The sequence below is a fragment of the Eublepharis macularius genome, chromosome 9 (assembly GCF_028583425.1).
Source record: "Eublepharis macularius isolate TG4126 chromosome 9, MPM_Emac_v1.0, whole genome shotgun sequence".
Classification (NCBI taxonomy): Eukaryota; Metazoa; Chordata; class Lepidosauria; order Squamata; family Eublepharidae; genus Eublepharis; species Eublepharis macularius.
This window is the reverse complement of record NC_072798.1, coordinates 9299004-9318634: the sequence shown is the minus strand read 5'-3', so window position 1 is coordinate 9318634 and position 19631 is coordinate 9299004. Positions and strand designations below refer to the sequence as shown.

At 44.3% G+C, this 19631-nt stretch overlaps 1 protein-coding gene across 1 annotated transcript in view; it reads left to right on the top strand.

Annotated features, from left to right (window-relative positions):
* Positions 1-19631, top strand: part of ITIH5 (inter-alpha-trypsin inhibitor heavy chain 5) — a 63940-nt gene that overhangs the window by 3946 nt on the left and 40363 nt on the right. The window contains exon 2 of the mRNA XM_054988762.1: positions 14361-14405. Coding sequence (XP_054844737.1) covers positions 14361-14405 — 45 coding nt within the window. The remainder of the gene's footprint in view (positions 1-14360; positions 14406-19631) is intronic.

The window sequence follows — 19631 nt, the reverse complement described above, 5'->3', positions numbered from 1 at the left end:
TGGCCTCTCCTTGTCTCTTTTTAAACCCCGTGCCCATAATCAGATAAATGGGTGACAGGAGCTTGGAGTAAAGTGCTGGTAGTGTGTAAGCTGTGCCCCCTCACAGGTATCATATTTGGGACCCTGCTAGAAGAAAGTTTGGTACACTGAGCCCTTAACAGCATGTTTATTTCTCTCAATAAAATAAGCTTTCTTCCCTAAGCCAGCTGGCCTCCTTCCTAAAAGCTAAATAAAACCCTCGCTAAACTGATGGCTGTTCTCCAGAGCCTCAAATTCCTTGTCTGAGGAGATATATTTTTCCCTCCTTTTTTAACATGAGGCTTGTGCACTCCCCCTCCAAGTTCTGTGAGCTCTGATTGGATTTGAATGAGGCCAAAATCACAAGGATTGGTTCGGAGCCCATAAGGGGAGGCGGGACTTTGAGGGATGATTGCCTCAGCAATGCACTGTTGGTGAATTGGAACCCAGTCTATGAAAAACTGAAGCTGAATGTGTGAGAGAAAGAAAGAGAAAGATCAAAGCCTTGAGTGGCCAGACACAACTAGGGTTGCCAATCTCCAGGTGGAGCTTGGAGATCTCCTAAAATTACATCTGATTTCCAGTCTACAAAGATCAGTTCACCTGGAGGAAATGGCTGCTTTGGAGGGTGGACTTTATGGCATTATACCCTGCTGAGGTCCGTCCCCAAATCTGCCCTCCCCTGGATTACCCCCCACACACACACACACACACCAAATCTCCAGGAATTTCCCAACCTGGAAATGGCAACCCTAGATGCAACAGGACTCCTATATCTTTAAATTTTGTTTGATAAAAATTAGATGACAAGTCATAAATCCAAATGGTATCTGGAAAGTATTATAGAGAAATCAGATTCATAACTAGCTACGAATACATTGGACTCTAGCAAAAAACAAACCAAAAAAGTCCAAGCTATTTTATCGGAGGAAGCAATTTATTCGGTCGCACTTTGTTGAGGATTTGGGGACCAGCCCTAATGACTAAATTCACACTTATTAAGTACGAGAAGGTTGGGCAGTTGAAAATGACACAACGATTCCTGTTGGTAATGTTTTGGACTGTGGAGTGACTTTTTAAACAGAAGTTTTTATTAGAAAGAAAAGATAGGATATGACAATAGAAAGCGTATAATAAAGCTTATACAGGCAGTAGATGAAATTAATTTGAGATTTATACTAACTTATACAAATAGTACATTTGAAATTAATTTGTAACTCAAACAAGCACTACATTTAAAATTAAGTTAAACTGATAAGAATATAATAAAAAGAATTTTAATAACAGAACTTAGCTGTGTAATAAATCTCCTTCCCTCTCCTTGGTTACTTACACAGAATTTAATATCAACTACTTTACTAAGCATTCTTTGTGTTTCATCCTTTTATCTTTATACTAAGCTACCTTAATTAATATTAGGGCCGTTTTCACACGCGCACCGGGAGATCGTGAAAACTCACGGCATGAAGTGGCACGATCCCCTTTAATGGCCCGATGATGTCAGAAAAAGGGCCATTAAACGGGATCGTGCCAGGAAATCGCACTAGGAAGACACATTTATGCCGTGAGTTTCGTGCGATCTTCTGGGTGCGTGGCTGTGTGAAAACGGCCTAGTTCTGGCCTAAGTAATCAAAGAAATCCATTTTCCCCAAAATTCAGCTATTGGTCTATTATGTAGATAAGTAGTTAATTTGGCCATTGATGCATATTCATGAACCTTATCTGGCCACACATTTTAGATTAGAGAAGCCCTCTTAAATCTACAGGAGAACAGGTGGTAACCAGGAGCTCTCGATCAGTGTTTGGAATCTACAAGATTGCTAGCTGGGTGGGAGACGCTATTAAGGAATGACTTGGCTTTGTGAACGTTCAGTGAGTCACTTTCCCCCAAAGCAGTCCAAAACAAATGCCCACACTTGTTGCTGTGGAATGAGCCAGCGCTGGCTAGTGGCATATTTTCAAAGGATGGTTTAGAATACTGCAGCTCTGGCCGGCTGCCGTTGCTAACACAGTCCTACACTGATATTCTGATCTTGCCAAGATATGAGTGCAGTTTGAAAATCATTCCAGCTACCACAGAGTCAGTGTGTACCCGGCTCTGGCATGCCTGCTCTGTTGGCCTTGCTTCATACCCGAAAGTTTTACTGAAAACTTCACCTGCTTAATTTCAGTATGTCAAACAGCTGGAAATGGCTGGCTCACAGAGGCACATCAGGCAAAATTCCAGGGGCATCTGCCTCATCCACTTTCCCACTACGTGCTTGTATGTGACACATTGTTTTGTCTAATAAAATACTGTGGACATTTTTTGGCTGGAACCCAATGGAGGCTGCTGGTAGGCCACTAAGAGTTCTTAGGCAAGAGTTTAAAAGAACAAAAGGTGTTTTATTTGTGTTACAGAAGTTTAAAAGTTCAACAGGTACAAGATTCCAAATTCAATCAAGTGCCAACACACTTATATACTAGTTACAGCTTCAGGTTGGAGTTTAACTCCACTCTGGTATATGAGATCATAGATGTTAAGCCTTGAACCACCATGGAGTGATAATTCTTTTTCAACATTCATGATCTTTCTCTTTAAACAGATTGTTTTTGACCAGTGTCTACAGCCTAAGCTCCAGGTTTAGGCCCTCTCACACTTGGGGGTTCTAACCACACTAGTCTGTGTTCTCCCCAAGGGTCAGACTAAACCATTACAGGACTGTTCATCACCAGAGACAGGCCTGGAACAGTCACTCTGTCCTAGGGTTGCTAGGCTGAGCCTGGCACCTAGCTAGGGTTGCACCAAAAACAATAAAGGAAGCAAGCCAAAAGGTGTATTGCCCTATGTACAGTTTTACAATGAATTTACAATAAAGAATACAACAATGAAGAGCAGTTTAGTACACAATTATTGAGAGCAAGAAAGGTTCCATCAAATTTCTTCAAATATTCAACAGGTAAGTGGTTCTATTTGTAATCACGTCGCTGTCAGTTCGTGATATAGTCTATGATGGACTTTTAATAATAAATTGTAGGTTGGTGGCCTGATGAAGGATTTTTCCTGAAACGAGCCAAATTGGATTGGACCGGTAAGCTCGTTGCCACTTAGCGTTCTTCGTTGTTTTCTAACAGCTCCTATGGACTTTGGAATGAATTAACACGAACTGACAGTGACGTGATTACAAATAGAACCACTTACCTGTTGAATATTTGAAGAAATTTGATGGAACCTTTCTTGCTCTCAATAATTGTGTACTAAACTGCTCTTCATTGTTGTATTCTTTATTGTAAATTCATTGTAAAACTGTACATAGGGCAATACACCTTTTGGCTTGCTTCCTTTATTGTTTTTGCTGCAGTTCTACTGAGGAAGCTTTTTCCCTTTTGGTTTCCGTACCTAGCTAGGGTTGCCAGCTCCAGGTGGGGAAATCTGTGGAGATTTTGGGGGTGGAGCCTGGCAATGGTGGTGTTTCAGAGGAGAGGGACCTCAACAGGGTATAAACCACATATTCCACCCTCCAAACCAGCCATTTTCTCCAGGGGAACTGATCTTCGTAGGCTGGAGATCAGTTCACTTTCTCGGAGATTTCCAGCCACTACCTGAAGGTTGGCCACCTTACAACAGGCAGGAGGGTTGGGCCAGGGACATGGGAAGATAACACTGGTAAAACTATAGAGTTCCTGGTGATTCCTAGAGTTACTTGTCACTTCCAGGTTTTCCCTGGAAGTGACACAATGCCACATGTGATTTTCTCCTGCCACCACTTGGAAAGGCAATGAGCAACAGGAATTGAGGGCAAAGGATACCCTGTCCTGCCTCTTCTGGAGGCACAACTAACCACACTGAGCACTTCTTCTGAGGGCCAAACTAGAAGAGACAGTGGTCCCTGAAATGGGTGTCACTTTTTTCAAGAGTGAATTCCCCTGGGGCCTGATTCTGGTTTGGACCACCATGGTGCAGGAGGAGGAAGAGATCCTGCCTCCACCTGCACCATTTTTCTGACCCCAAAGGGTGCCAGAGAATTTCTTTAAAATGGAAATTCACTCTTTCAAATGTGTCCCAACACTGAACTTGGGGAGCCCTGTCTCATCCAGTTTGGCCCTCAGACAGAACTACACTCTTGCTGTGCTGCTCTCTTGTCCTCTGGTACTCACAATCCATCTTAACTCTCAGGTCTGTAGCCAGCCTTCCTTAATAAGTGGGGTGGTAAATAAAATGGATGGAAAATCAGGCATTCTCACACCACAGACTAAACTTCTGCCGGGTTTCTCTCGAGCCCAAGTGGCATGCGTGCTTCAGGGTTTGGCATTGTTAGCATCCACAGTGAATAAGTAGAATATGAACAATTACGAAACTTGATAAGGATGTAAATTCTTCCAGCACCACCTTAAAGGAGCTTTCTTTTGACCGTGACCTTCTCCCTTTAAGTACCCTACCATGCAAACTGTCAGAGCTAATAAAGAGATATTGTTAACCGGAGAGTAATGTTTAAATGTGCACACTGAAGAAGAGAAAATCTTGGGGAGGGACAAGTCAGTGGTGGAGTTTGAAGTGCTCCTTATTCTAAAAAAAATACTCATTTTTCAAAATGAGAGCTATGAAACATTTTAAAACCTAAGTTATCAATGGGGTCCCCTGACCTGGATAGCCCAGGTGAGCCTGATCTCGTGAGATCTCAAAAGCTAAGCAGGGTTGGTCTTGGTTAGTAATTGGATGGGAGACCTCCAATGAAGACCAGGGTTGCAGAGGCAGGCAATGGCAAACCACCTCTGATAGCTTCTTGCCATAAAAACCCCACCAGGGGTTGCCATCAGTCAACTCTGACTTGAGGGCATCACACACACACATCAATGAGGTAAGTCAGTGTTATAATAATAGTTCATTTGTGTACCACTCTTCTGGACAGATTAGTGCCTCACTCAGAGCACTGAACAAAGTCAGTATTATTATCCCCACAATACAGCTGGGGAGCTGGGGCTGATAGGAGTGGCTTACCCAAGGCCACTGCTGAGCTCATGGCAATAGTGAGATTCGAACTGGCAAAATCCTGCACTGCAGGTCAATTACTTAACCACTACGCTATATCAGCTACAGAGCAACCACTGGACCTGCCTTGGCTACAATACTGATGATGCCAACCAAAGATGATTTATTCATCCCTTATGCTTCCGCTCTGCCTTTAAAAGATGCAGAAACGACATGGAAAACAATAGAATTGAGAGCCAGTTTGGTGTAGTGGTTAAGAGCACGGGACTCTAATCTGGAGAGCCGGGTTTGATTCCCCACTCCTCCACAAAGCCAGCTGGGTGACCTTGGGCGAGTCACAGTTCTCTTGAGCTCTCTTAGCCCCACCCACCTCACAGGGTGATTGTTGTGGGGTAATAATAACACTTTGTAAACCGCTCTGAGTGGGCATTAAGTTGTCCTGAAGGGCGGTATATAAATCGAATGTTATTATTATTATTATAGAATGTAATAGTTTGGCAATAACCTAGTCTGCTTTCTCCATATTACATGAGTGAAAATTGATGTCTTTTCCAGCAAAAGTTGCTCGTGCGGAAGCAACCTTAGTTTGTGTCAAGTGCCACCTGTAGATCATACTTTTACAGTGCAATCCTAAACAGTGTTAATCCAGTATAAGCCCATCGATAGATTGGAGGAACACTTCTTAACATTGTACCATTAAAGATTCAAAGAGCACAGCTGTTTGTTTTTAAGCTGAAAAGCTGCTTTGGGGAGAGGGTGTTGCACGATGTCATATAGGCACGAGCCAGTCAGTGCTCAGCATGGTCCGTTTAGTTCAAAACGACAGCTCTTGTTGCATCCAGATTTCATCGTGTTTGTCTATATGGCTCTTGTGAAATGGATCCATATATATGTTACCAGCTGCCTCCGCTTGGCTTTTATGGGGAAAAATATCTGCCCATTAGCCTAGAGGGCAAAAATGACTCAGTATGAATCGAAAGCATTTGTGCCTAGTTGAATGTTGGCTTACAGAGCCAAATTTAATGTGCCCTGAGAAATACAGGCTTAGTCTGAAACATCTGCCTGATAAACTTCTGTTCGCAAATCCATACTCTCCCCTACTTCTTACAGACACAAAACATTTTATATGGATCAAAGTTTATGCCTTCACAGTTTGTCCATCTGTTTGTGCGGGCGACATCTTACGTGGCTGGAATCTGCCTAGAGAACCAATGTGTGCTAGAGTTTTCTAGCATCAAAAAGTTTCACCTACTTAATATCTGTCTGTCAATAGAAATCACTGAACCGGAATAAGTAATAATAATTAAAAAATATGTCAGTTCTATGCTCCCATCATACTTTTGGAGCGATCCACGCAATATTTTTTGAATGATTTAAATCTACAGTGAATTCCAGGCTATGCTGTGGTGACAGGAAACCCAATGAGCAAGAACGAGTCCAACACTCAAACTCAAAGCTTTACTAAGGAACTTCCTACTTCTGTGTGCTGCTCCCCTAATTAGCCTGTATCTCATTCTTTTTGACCTTCTTCCAAGGCCATTTCATCCACCCACAAACCGTTTATTGCACTGGAAACCATAGCAAAGTTTGATTGCTTCATTTAAGACCAGCTGTTTTCCCATTTCACTGATATAGCTAGGATCTGCGGCCTTCGTCTTTTATGGATGGCAGTTCTGTACCTTTAACATCTAGAGAAGTCCAGGGGTGAAACTTTTTCCCAGCCTGGCAATGCAGGGAGAAGAATAACTTAAACTTTTCTAATAGTGAGCAGGTCTGTGTTTTCCCCAAACCCACATATGCTGAGTAAAATGAATTGGGTGGGTGGTATTTCTATGTATTTATTCATTTCTACCCACTTTTCTCTCCAATGAGAACCCAAAACTGCTTATTACATTTTCCTCCCATTTGATCCTCACAGCAACCCTGTGAGGTGGGTTAGGCTGAGAATGTGTGTGACTGGCCCAAGCTCACCCAGAGAGCTTCCATAGCACAGTGGGTCTTCTAACACTCTAGCCACTAGGCCACACTAGCTGTCAAAGAGTGGCAACATGTAGGAGGAAGGGGGAAATAAACCCTTTCTGCTTTCCTTCTTCCAAGATTGTGTCTCCACAGCCGGGTCTTAATTTCAGTTTTGGAGGCCATCTGGAAAGATGGACTGGAGGAAATTTGCAAGTGAGGGGAAGGGTTAAGTACACCCCCCAGTCCTGCTTGCCAGTTCTCCCCGGAAAATCTCCAACCGAACTTAGTTGTGGTCTCAGAGCACGCCTGGAAAAAAATGAGCTACGGACCGTTAGCATAGGATTGCAAAGGTGGAATTGGCAAGTAAGAGAAGAGTTAAACACCTGCCTCATATATGCCAATCCCCCCCTTCATATGACCCCTTTCTTTAGTGTTATAAACCTTCGAGCTCTTGTGTTTGCTTCTTAACACATTTCCCCCTGCTTTGCTAAAGCTGGTCTGTCTGTGAAATACCCTGCTTGATTCCTAAGGCTCACTGATTCCAAACGTGAACAATCCTATCTCCGATTTCTATCTCCGCTGCTGAAACAACCTTTTAAAATTGAACATTGAAACCCTCATGATCAGACCTACCCGGCGTCTTTTAAATTACAGCTGTTCACAAATCCTATTTGGATTGGGATCCTACAAGGCAGGGGAAGAGCTTTTTCACCCCCTTTTGGAAACCAAAGCTGGGGGCCCTGTCAAAAGCTTCCCCTCCCCTCCTGTGGGCCTTAAATGGCTAACACAGCAACTGGAATGGAGGGATTGAACCCTCTCCCTTTTCTGTGCGGACTAAACCAAATCTGGCCCCTTTGTGTCTGTAAGTTCCCTCCCCTCCATTTTTATGAACAAGACAGTCCACACAAACGGGAGCAGAGGGGTCATATATGTTTTGACAATGGGGAATGCTCAACTTTGTGCCAACTTCTCCTTCCAGAACTTCATATAAACAGTCGTAAAATCTCTCTCAGGGAAGGGAGGAATCAGTTATTTCAGTATATACATTTAGAGCAAGGAAGAGGGGAAGGGGAAGAGATCTCCAGGCACATCATATTCCAGGAGCTTTGTTTTGTGGAGGAAATATTTCTCTTTCTTTACCAGCATGATGCTGTAGAAACATTTTCCATGCACAAAATCCTTTCTTACTGGAACATTGTGCATATATACAGGGACTGAGCCTCCCTGCTTGTAATGGGATGATTTTGGGGTGATTTTGTTCCAGATGGTTATGCTATGCAATATTTAATGTCTACAGTAAGTGGTTTGGAGGTTGAAGCCCCTGCTTGGGTGGCATACCTTCCCCCCCCCATCCCAGATATGGGGGCTGCAGCTCTTCATTAGTGTGTGAGAGAGAACTTGGCTGCATTCAGACCTCATAAACATCTCACAATTCATTCTTTTTTAAACATAAAGAATTTTTATTTAAAAGAAAAGATGTAAGAAAAAAATAGAAAGTGCAAAATAAAAGATTAGACGAACACTACATTGGAAATTGAGTTGAGTTATAGAATCTTGTATAAACAGTACATTTGGAATTAATCTGAGAGTTATACAGGCACTGTGCTTACAATTAGATTGAACTAGTAGAAGAATACATTCAAAATTGCCATAATTAAACATAATTACATCTCTCTCCTTAGTTAATTTTACTTATAGAAACTATAATATCAGCTTCTATTTTCCTTCCCTTAATTCTCTACATTTTATTTTCTTGTCTTTACCTTAATTAATGTTAATTTTGTCCTAAATAGTCAAAGAAATCCTTCAATTTCGCCCAAAATTCAGCTATCAGTCTATTATGCAGATAAGTAGTTAATTTAGCCATTGATGCATACTCATAAATCTTATCCCTCCACTGTGACATATCAAGCAGCTGTTTTCCATTTTGCTGTATATAATACTCTTGCTATTATCACCATATAACGGAAAAGATTTCCCTGTTCTTTTCTGAGATTAGTTGATAGGATGTTTAAGAGCGTATTTTTCAGATTTAACTCAAATCTGATGCAAACAGTTTGAAATTCTTAAGCTCACACTCCATCTTTCTACCCTCGTCCCCTTCGTGTACCTTGTTTTAGGAAATCCTCAGTCAGGTTACTATTTGTTGTGATGGCTGCATTTAGATGGATTAACAAAATAGAGTTTGTTGTCCACGAGCTAAGAGGCCCTCATTACACAATCCAGGTGGTTTCTGTCAACTTGTATCTCTTTTATTGCTCTGTAAGATCGGTGGAAAGAACAGAGAAGGCTATTCTTATTTCCTCAATTCATAAGGAAATTGCTCGCCAAACCAGAGCCAAAAGAGAAATATTTTTGTTTTAGGTTTTTAGCATCAAATGTGGCAATATAGAGACCACATATGGATATTTCAATTTTTTTTACATCCTGTTCTTTTTTATTTTTATTTTTTTGGAGGTTGATGTCTTGTGAGACCTAAAAGTGAGACCTTTGGCAGGCCAACAGGGTCAGGGTGATTAAACCCCACCGCAACGTCCCCTCTGATTCTAACTCTCAAAAGCTCATACTCTGGAAATCTCGTCGGTCTTTAAGGTGTTATTGGACCCGAATCTTGCTCTTCTACTATGGATCAAGAATCTCTTGACACAAGATATCTGACACATGAAGAACACCTGTCAGGAGATGAAATGTTAGCCAGGAAGGGTAGTTTAAAAAGACGGAACCAGTGGCAGGGCAAAGGCTTTGCTATACACTGGAGCTGTGAAAAACCAGAAGGAAAACTTCACTCCATTATAACCTCTCCAGGTCCAAGTCCAGCTCTGGAAGGCAACTCCAGCGCATTTTCATTCCTTGCTGCCCTCTGGTTGCAATCCCACACAGTTTTAGACTGGAGAGGTGAAATTAACAGAACCCTCAGGTGGGAGAAGATGAAACTAACAAGCCCTCTGAGGCGCGATCTCCACCAGCTCTGTCTTTTAAAACTACAGTTCCCACCAAACATTGTGTCTCTCTACACTTGACGAACACACACCAAGATGTCTCGTGTAGACAAACTCTAACATGACTACCCACCTGAAACGATCTACTTACCATCTAAACCACTGGTATAGCAGCCTTAGTAGCCCAGTCTGACCTGACCTTTTCACAGTTTGGAAGCTAAGCAGGGCTGGTACTTGGATGGGAGACCACCACGGAAGACCAGGCGGGGGGGGAGGCTATGGAGAGGAAGGTAATGGCAAACCACCTCTGTCCATCTCTTACCTTCAACCCCCCACGAACTTGACCTCATCTCAGAGTCATGAGAATGATATCGTAAGCCGCTTTCCGTCTCCATTGGCCAAATGGAACTTTCTCCTCCTTCCTTTATTATTTTAGATTTTTATTCCACCCTCCCCGTAAGCAGGCTCAGGGCAGATCACATCATTTAAAAGCCACAATAAATATATTTCCATAAAAACAATTTAAAACATTTAAATTCAGTCAACATCACAGACAATTAATTAAAACTAATGGCAACAGATAGTAATATTAACCAATGTGGAAACAGGATGATGGACAACCTAATTGGGAGGGTTCAGATCATTCTCTTCCCTCCCTACCAGGCCAGTGCAGGCCTGGCCCAGCCACAACTGTATGCCTGGCAGAACATCTCTGTCTTACAGGCCCAGCGAAAGTATAACAAATCTGTCTGGGCCCATATCTCCATAGACAGAGAGTTCCACCAGGTTGGAGCCAGGACCAAGAAGGCCCTGGCTCTGGTTGAGGATAAGCAGGCCTCCCTGGGGCCAGGGACCACCAACAGCTGTTTCTCTCCTGATCAGAGCATCCTCTAGGGAATATTTAGGGAGAGGCGATCCCGCAGATACATGGGTCCTAGTCCACATGGGGCTTTGTAGGTTAACACCAGAACCTTGAATCTGATCCGGTACTCCACTGGCAACCAATGCCGCTGGCGTAGTACAGGTGTCAGGGCTCACTTTGAGGGGGAATGCGCAGGAACACAGTTCCAGTAGTTCTCCAAAGAGGTCACATGTCAGGTGGCCCCGCCCACCTGATTTTGGGCCTGTTTCGGCCTGGATTTGGCCAAAAATGTCCAGGATCGGGCCTGAAACAGCCAGGATTGGTCCCAAAATGGCCAGGATCAGGCCTCTGACAGGTGGTGAATCGCTCTCCCACTCAGCAGCAGCCCAATTCTGACCATTTTGGGCCCCGTTTTGGCCATTTTCAGCCCGTTTTTTGCCATTTTGGGCCCAATTTCAGCCCTGAATGGCCAGGATTGGGTCCAAAACAGCCAGGATAGGTGATGTCAGGGGGTGTGGCATACGCAAAGCAATTATGCTTATGACACACTTCCGGTGATGGCAAGGGGTGTGACATATGCTAATGAGTTATGCTAATGAGCTATGCTAATGAATTCCTGCTGCTCTTTTTCTATGAAATGACCCCTGACAGGTGCTATATGAGTCCCACTTGGCACTCTTACAATAACACGCAGCTGTAATCCACCTGCTGTTTAGCAACCTGCTGTTTGTCCTCCAAATCTTCTTTTGGGAGAACGCTCCTGAACAAAACACACCCCAGTACTGAGGAAGGAGAACAGTGAGAAGGGGGGGGGATCAGGACAAAATCACCTCTGTCTTCCTTTTCTCCTGGGATCAGCCCTAGAATATTTCCAGTAATGACAGTACAAATGCAAAAAGAGTGTATTTGTTTCTTGCTATGGTAATGATGGGACGGGCTGCAGTTATGGCCACAGCGTTTGATAATTTTTTATTGCTAGCGTGTTCTGCTTGTCATCGCGGCTGGTGCTGGATGATCAACAGATCTTCTCTCTTACACATTTTTGGCTGGGGGCCCAGCGAAGAAAAAGCGGCACCTTCTCTGTTTCTGTGTGTTGGGGCATTAAGAAAAGCGCAAGGACGGGGCCCAGAGAGAGAGAAAAGGAGGCGGCTTCATGTGTGGGTGCCCCAAAAGCCTTCAAAGGTGAATTGCAAAATCGGGCATTTCTCTGGATTTTTTTTTCCCCGATGGGAACCTGGCCGTGAGCCAAGGGCTCTGCATTCTTTTCCTCTGGCCTTGCAAGTTCACCGTTTCAACAAGCATCCAACCTAGTCATACTTTGGCAGTACAATTGAGATTCCTTTGCGCGGCTTTGATCTGCTAATTGTTTTGTCTTCTAGGATGTGTGTGCGTGTAGACAGATATACACAGATTTGACAACTCAGGAGCAGCGTGTTTATTACTGGCTACACAGTGCTATGGAGAATGATCCGGGGAAGGGGGGGGAGGATTCGAAATGTATCCCTTCCAGGAGCCCTTCTCAAGGTTTCCTAAAAGAAAAGATGTGAATTACAATCAGCAGGACGTGCAGTTTCCGGAAAGACAGCTTGTTCGCCATCGTTAACCTTCCTTCGAAATGTCTGCAGGGCATGTTGTCAGATGCACGCTCAATTCACGTGGGGCAATGGTGATACCAGACAGGCCTAGATGGTGCCCCTAAACCTTGTTGGGAAAAAAAGGTTAAAAAATAAGCTTTACTTCAGAGGTGCAATGGATCTTGGATCAATAGAGAGTCAGCACACGAGTTTAGCTTTTAAAAACATTTACTTCTAAAGGGAAAAGGGTCACAGGATTGCTACAAAACAACAAACACCTGGAGCTACATTTTCTCACTACTGTTTACAACAAAGAGCTGGGATAACAGAATGGAGAATCTTCTTCTTCCTCCTTCTTCTTGACCTTGAAAGGACAGTCACCTGACCTGTTGACCAATAACAGTTTACAAACACTCTCAAGTTTCCCGGGCTTGCAGATTATTGGCTTTGTGCCAGGTTCCCTTTCCAGGTCAATCTAAACAATAGCATGGTAGGTAAACACATTAACCCCATAATGACTGAATCACAGACCTTGCAACACACATATATTCCAACAAACCTGAGAGGCTTCTTAAACGGAGAGCGACTCTATAGCTGAACCAAACTGAAAGCACTCTTTTATACAAAAGTAATTCAATGTATTCAATGAAAAAGATGTACAATGTAGTGAAACAATTAAATACAAGTACTTCAAAATACACGGTATCAGTCTTTCTCTATGTTAAACATACAAACACTTCCCCAATAAGTATCTCACTCAGTCCAATGTGTAATGAAGATATCCTAAATCCAAATGAGCTGGTAATCTTTCAATCTGTAGAGTTTGTGTCAGTTGCAAACAAAACGCAGTCAACTTCAATGAACAAGTGCAATCCAATATTCTGTAGTTGTTGTTGCTTTGTCTGTTTGCACATAGCACTTTGTAGGACTCTCCAATGGCAGTTCGAGTTTTCAAATGATCATTTCCAGTCCTCTTCAGCTCGACAAACTGCTAGCTAAAGAATTTGTTTCACATATGTGCACAAAAGTGTGCTAGCTTCCTCAAGGGCTAAGAGACTAATCCATCAGCTCATTTCAAACCAGACCTGTCACATCCGCTTCTCAACGGTAATGTTGGCCATGAAGGTCCGGAAAGAGAAAAAGAATCCAGGTGCAATGGGAGAATAATTTGTATTGATAATTACAGGTCCCAACACGTTTTGCTAGTAGCTTTGCCAGCTTTGTAATAAGGAAGAATTAAAAAATGAAATAATGTTTTAAATGATATTGAAAATCAAAGTACAGACAGTTAATAGGATCCTTCTGCATAGCTTCATGAGCATGATTTGAGGAGACATGCATTTGTTTTTTGATGTTTTGTAAAATGTTAGTTTTTTAAAAAATTCTGTCTCATTAGATCCCCGGATGAAGCTAATGGTGAAAGGCATTGGGCTGTACCATTATTAGGGCTTTTTTTCTGGGAAAAGAGGTGGTAGAACTCAGTGGCGGCTTGCCCTTGGAGAAATTGGTCACATGGCTGGTGGCCCTGCCCCCTGATCTCCAGACAGAGGGGAGTTTAGACTGCTGTCCATGTCACTGGAGTGGTGCGGAGGGAAATCTCAACTCCCCTCTGTCTGGAGATCAGGGGGTGGGGCCACCAGCCATGTGACCACTTTCAAGAGGTTCCGGAACTCCATTCCACCACGTTCCAGCTGAAAAAAAGCCCTGACCATTATCAATAAAGCAATTCTCCCAATGCACCTTACGTCTTTTTCTTTTCCTGGGCCTTATTGGTGCAGCCCGACTTTTCTTGTCTGCTCTGCCTGAGGTACCAACTAGATGTGATGACAGTAAGCATCACTGAACATATATGTACATCTGAGTAGACATGATTCTGCTATTAAAATAAATTGTAAATAAAACTTGCGATGAAAATGGTTCCCTGAAAGTCAACCTTTTCTAAACTGCTAAGCTTTGCCACAATATTTCCCCGCACCCCCCATTTTTGGTTTTAAAAAAGCAAACCTACTAAATGACGGTCTCCATTCAATCTTCTCTAGGTTGCCCGCAGAGTCCCCAGACAAGCCCGGTTTTTGCAGAGGCTGGTAAGTGATGTTCAGAGAGCATATCTTTATTTTTTTGCAGAAGCCCTTTGCAATAGTTTATTGTAATAGTCTTTGTAATAGTTTGGATTGCCAACCTCCAGGTAGGATTTGGAGTTCTCCAGGAATTACAGCTGATTCCAGTCGACAGAGATAAATCCCCCTGGAGAAAACGGCTGCTTTGGAGAATGGACTGTATGGCATCATAGGCGTGCTGAGTTCTCTCCCCTTCCCAAACTCCTCCCTTTTCAGGCTCCACCCCCAAATCTCCAGGAATTTCCTGACCCAGAGTTGGCAACTGGGATAATACAAGAAGGAGCGAACAGGCAGGAAGTTCTCCCCACAGCTTCAAGCTTGTCCGTTTTTAATACACCACTAACAGTATGCTTTGAAGTCTCCTCCAGAGATGAGATGAATCATTCTAAAACATATTCAAAGAATAAACAAACATTTCAAAATAACAAAGAGAGGTTAATGGAGTTAAACAATGTGAGGCGGAAAGGGAGGGGGTTGCTTTTCTTAAGAATTTTAGAAATATTTGTGTTCGCAACATCCCGACAGCTCATCAGGTTCCAGAACGGCTGACAATCAAGCTAATCTAAAGCACCACGGATTGAATCCTGTGATCAGAACAGATCCCTTTCCCATGTGGCCTCCTCCATTGCCATCTAAGCTGCATTTGAGACTTCTTCCAAGGAGCTGAGTGTCTAAGAGCCGAAACAGACGTGACGAGATACCTAGGTTCAACTCGTGTTCTCTTACCTCAAGGTTTGTCGGGAAGTATAGGCGTCCTTGCAGCTTAGAGTTTATGCAGCTCTGAGTCGTGCAGCTTCAGGTGGGGGCCAGGCGAGTGAGGGGGAAGATGCAGCGATGCCCTCGCCCAGCCACTGCAGAGCGACGGCAGGCTGCCCGGGGAGAGCAGGAGGAAAGGTGCCCAGAGCACTGCTGCATCTCCCCCCCTTGCTCGCCTAGCCCCCACCTGAAGTTGCGCGGCTCAGAGCTGCATAGCTTGCCGTCGCTCTGCAGGGGCTGGGCAAGGGGTGGGTGGAGCAACAGTCTGTGCGATCAGGGTAAAGACAGAGCATGCTGGGCTATGCAGCTCTGGGCCATGTGGCTTTGGGCAGGAGCCAGGCGAGCAAGGGGGGGAGATGCTCTGGGCGCCTTTCCTCCCGGCTCTCCCAGTGCAGCCAGGCATCACTCTGCAGGGGCCAGGCTGGGGGGGGGGGGATGAAGCGATACTCCGTGTAAGTGGGGAAGGGAAAATGCTGCGATGCACCTCGAGAGCGGGAAGAAAGGCACCCCACGCCTGCACTTCCCTCCCTGCTGCTCTGTAAATGCTAAACTTTAAGCTGCAAGGACGCCTACACTTTGTAAGAGAACATGAGTTGAACCTAAGTATCTCGTCACGTCTGTTTCGGCTCTATAGGTGCTAAGGGAGAAGTTTTCTGTGATGTCTTATTATCCTGGCAGGGATGCGTGGAAGGCCATGGCTTAGTAGCAGGGCCACAGCTTCACCTACAGAAGGCCTCCAGTTCAATTCCTGACATCGCCTGTTAAAATATCTCACGTAGTAGTGGGTAATGGGAAAGAAAATCTGGAGCTGATAGACTGGTGAGTTGCCATTCTCCAAGCAGTGGCCGGAGAGCTCCTGGAATTACTACTGATCTCCAGGCCACAGAGGTCAGTTCCCCTGGAGAAAATGTCTGCTTTGGAAGGTAGATTCTGGAATTGTACCTCACCGAAGTCCTACCCTTCCCCAGTTTCCACCCATGGAACTGGCAACCTCATTTTCCTCTTGCATAGCACAGTTTAATTGAGACTTTGAGATGAATGCCCATGGTGCCCAAAAACTCTACCCGTAGTGTTACCCATAGCAAGTGTTTACACTACTCCTGGAGAGAACTTGGGAGATCCTATGGGCTTCACTTAGACTTTCCTGTCTGCCCCACCTGAAGTCCAAGCTAGACATTATGAAAGGCAGGGTTACTAACTGTCTTTTTTTGAGAGTGTCATTATACACCACTGAACCCCTTCCCCAGGGGTCATTTTGTAGAAAAAGAGCTGGAGGAACTCATTAGCATAACCCATTCGCATATGCCACACCCCTTGACCTCACTGGAAATGTGTCATTAGCATAACTGATTTGCATATGCCACACCCTCAACATCACCTATCCTGGCTGTTTTGGACCCAATCCTGGCCGTTCAGGACCGAAATTGGGCCCAAAATGGCAAAAAGGGGCTGAAAATGCCCAAAAAGTAGCCCAAAATGGTCAGGATCACGCCGCTGCTGAGCAGGAGAGTGATCCACCACCCGTTAGAGGCCCAATCCGGGCCATTTCGGCCTCAATCCAAGCTGAAACGGGCCCCAAATGGCCGAGAGTCATGTGGGCGGGGCCATCTGACATGTGACCTCTTTGGGGAACTACTGGAACTGTGTTCCTGTGTGTTCCCCCTCGAAATGAGCCCTGCCCTTCCCAAATCTTGCCTCCCCAGACTCCACCCCCAAATTTCCAGGAATGTCTCAGACCAAGCAATTTTATGTAAGAGTCATTCAAAAATTTTCATTGATTGACAAGTAGGTGTGCCAGGCTGATCAGAAGAAGGTAGAGAGAGCCAGCATGGTGTAGTGGTTAGAGAGTTGGACTAGGATCCCAGAGACCCAGGTTTGACTACCCACTCTGCTGTGGAAGCTTGCTAGGGGACCTTGGGCCAGTCATACTTCCACCGTTCAACCTGACAGGGTTAGATTTCCGTGTTGCAAACACCCTCCCTCCCAGCAATAGCCCACCATTTGCAGGCAACCCATGATAGCACGCAACAGGTGCACTCCCAGTGGGGTGCAACGATGTCACTTCCTGAAGAGATGTTGTCACGCCAACCATGGGCACGTTCCTGTGCTTTGCCGTGGCCAATTTTGGCTCCAAACAAGCTGAATTTGCCCTTCACGAAGCACAGAAGTACATCCGTAGCCAGTGTGATGATGTCACTTCCCAGAAGTGACCTCATTGTGCAAGTGCTGAGAATGTGCAGGCGCTCCCAGGAAGTGCCAGGTCCCCCCTACTCCCATCAGGAGGGTATAGGAACCTGGCTACCCTAAACAGGGTGGTGGTTGTAAGGATAAAATGGAAGAGAGGAGAGCCTTGTTGTAAGCCACTTGTAGCAGAGCGTGTCTGATGGGGATGTGAATTTCATCCTTTTGCTTTCATAGATGGCTGTTTTGAGTTTCCATTTCTTCTGGTTTTTTATTGCTAGCTGCCTGAAGCAGGTCTCCGGAAACACAGCATTCAAAAACATTTAGTAAATATAAAAAGGCAGTTTTCTGCAAAAGTCATCGATCGTTGCAATGATCCGTGACTGTACAGATCTTGCCATTTTGCTCTTTGGTACTGTGTGTCTATAAATGAGTGCTTTTTAGCAGTGACCAAGGGGCTGAACAAATCGAATGAAATCCCCCAATTCAATTTTTCCTGACGTGAAAAATGTAAATGCAAAGATTTGCAGATTCAGGTTTACTTTTGTGCCATATAAAAGCACATTGGAAGAAACTGTTTCCTTTAAGCTTATATAAGCTAACTGAAATATACTAACACCAAGAAATTTTATGTGTTAACCTCATATGAAATAATTTGAAATGCGGTCCTGGAGGAGAGTTCTGCGGATACTATGGACCGCCAAAAAGACAAATAAGTGGATACTAGATGAAATCAAGCCTGAATTATCCCTAGACGCTAAAATGACAAAACTGAGGCTAGCGTGCTTTGGTCACATCATGAGAAGACAAGATTCTCTGGGAAAGTCAATAATGCTTGGAAAAGTGGAAGGCAATAGGAAAAGAGGAAGACCTAAAATGAGATGGCTGGACTTAATAAAAGAGGCCATGTCCTCCAGTTTGCAGGATCTGAGCAAGTCTGTTAATGATCGGATGTTTTGAAGGTCTTTCATTCATAGGGTCGCTATAGGTCGGAGGCGACTTGACAACACATAACACACACACAACCTCCTGTGGCAAGAATTAAACAGCAATATAGTTCGTCATTTCCATTTTGGCACTCAAAGTCTCCATAAGATGAGATTATGTTACCTGCGAGATTTCTGATGCACCTAGTCACCATTTTGCACGGCTAGGGCAATGCGCTTATTTTTCAGCATTGGTGAAATGAGCGTGCTCTGACTTGGATAGCCCAGGCTGGCTCAATCTCGTTAGATCTCGGAAGCTAAAGAGGGTCAGCCCGGGTTAGGGCTTCTGGTGTCCTGGCCTCACTGACAGTCCTTTAGATGGCACTGGATTTCTAGCCACTGTGTGTGACAGAATGTTGGACTGGATGGGCCACTGGCCTGATCCAACATGGCTTTGCTTATGTTCTTATGTTCTTTGCTTAGTTCTTTGATGGGACACCACCAAGGAAGACCAGGGTTGCTCCACAGAGCCAGGCAATGGCAAATCACTTCAGAATGTCTCTTGGCTTCAAAACTCTATGGAGCCACCATAAGTCAGTTGTGACTTGATGGCAACCCCCCCCCCCCCAAAATCTAAACCTGAGTATGTGCCTGCAGAAATCACATGTACTGAACCTCGAAAATATGTGTGTTGCCCTATTCATATTAAAGAGATAGGCTTGCCATCTGCCTACTGGAGGCTGGAGATGTCCCGCCACCAGCTCCCATTGCCTACCGGCGCTGCAACAGCCAGTGGGAGGAAAATAAAAAATGGAACATTATCTGACTTTCAGGGAAAACCTGGAGGTGATATCATGCTTTACTAGAAATCGTGGGAAACTCCGTAAAATGAAGTAAGTGGTGCTTAAAAATACATCTCGGTGCATAGAATTCTCATTTGGATTTTGAAGATTTGTGCTTCAACCATCTAACCTGCTGCTGTAGGCGGCCTGCCCTGTTTTTCACGATTTCCACATTCCCAGCCCAAACCCACCCTCGACAAACTGCCCCACCCCAGAGAGGGTCTAACACTCCATTTGTCTACAAGCTTTCCATGCAAGTGTTTGTTCAGCATGTTATGCATTGCTTGAGTTAGGACCAAAGGCTTCTGAGGCCTACAAGACTATTGGTCTTTTGTGCTGGTAACGGCGACTGTTGCTTTATAGTCCAATCACTGTGTTGCAAGCAGTTACTTTGTATATAGTTCATGCAAATGAAGAATTCTAGCTGCTCACCTTTTATTGGTTATTGTTAAAAGTTGGAGTGGTTTATCTAAGTATAAATTAGTTAC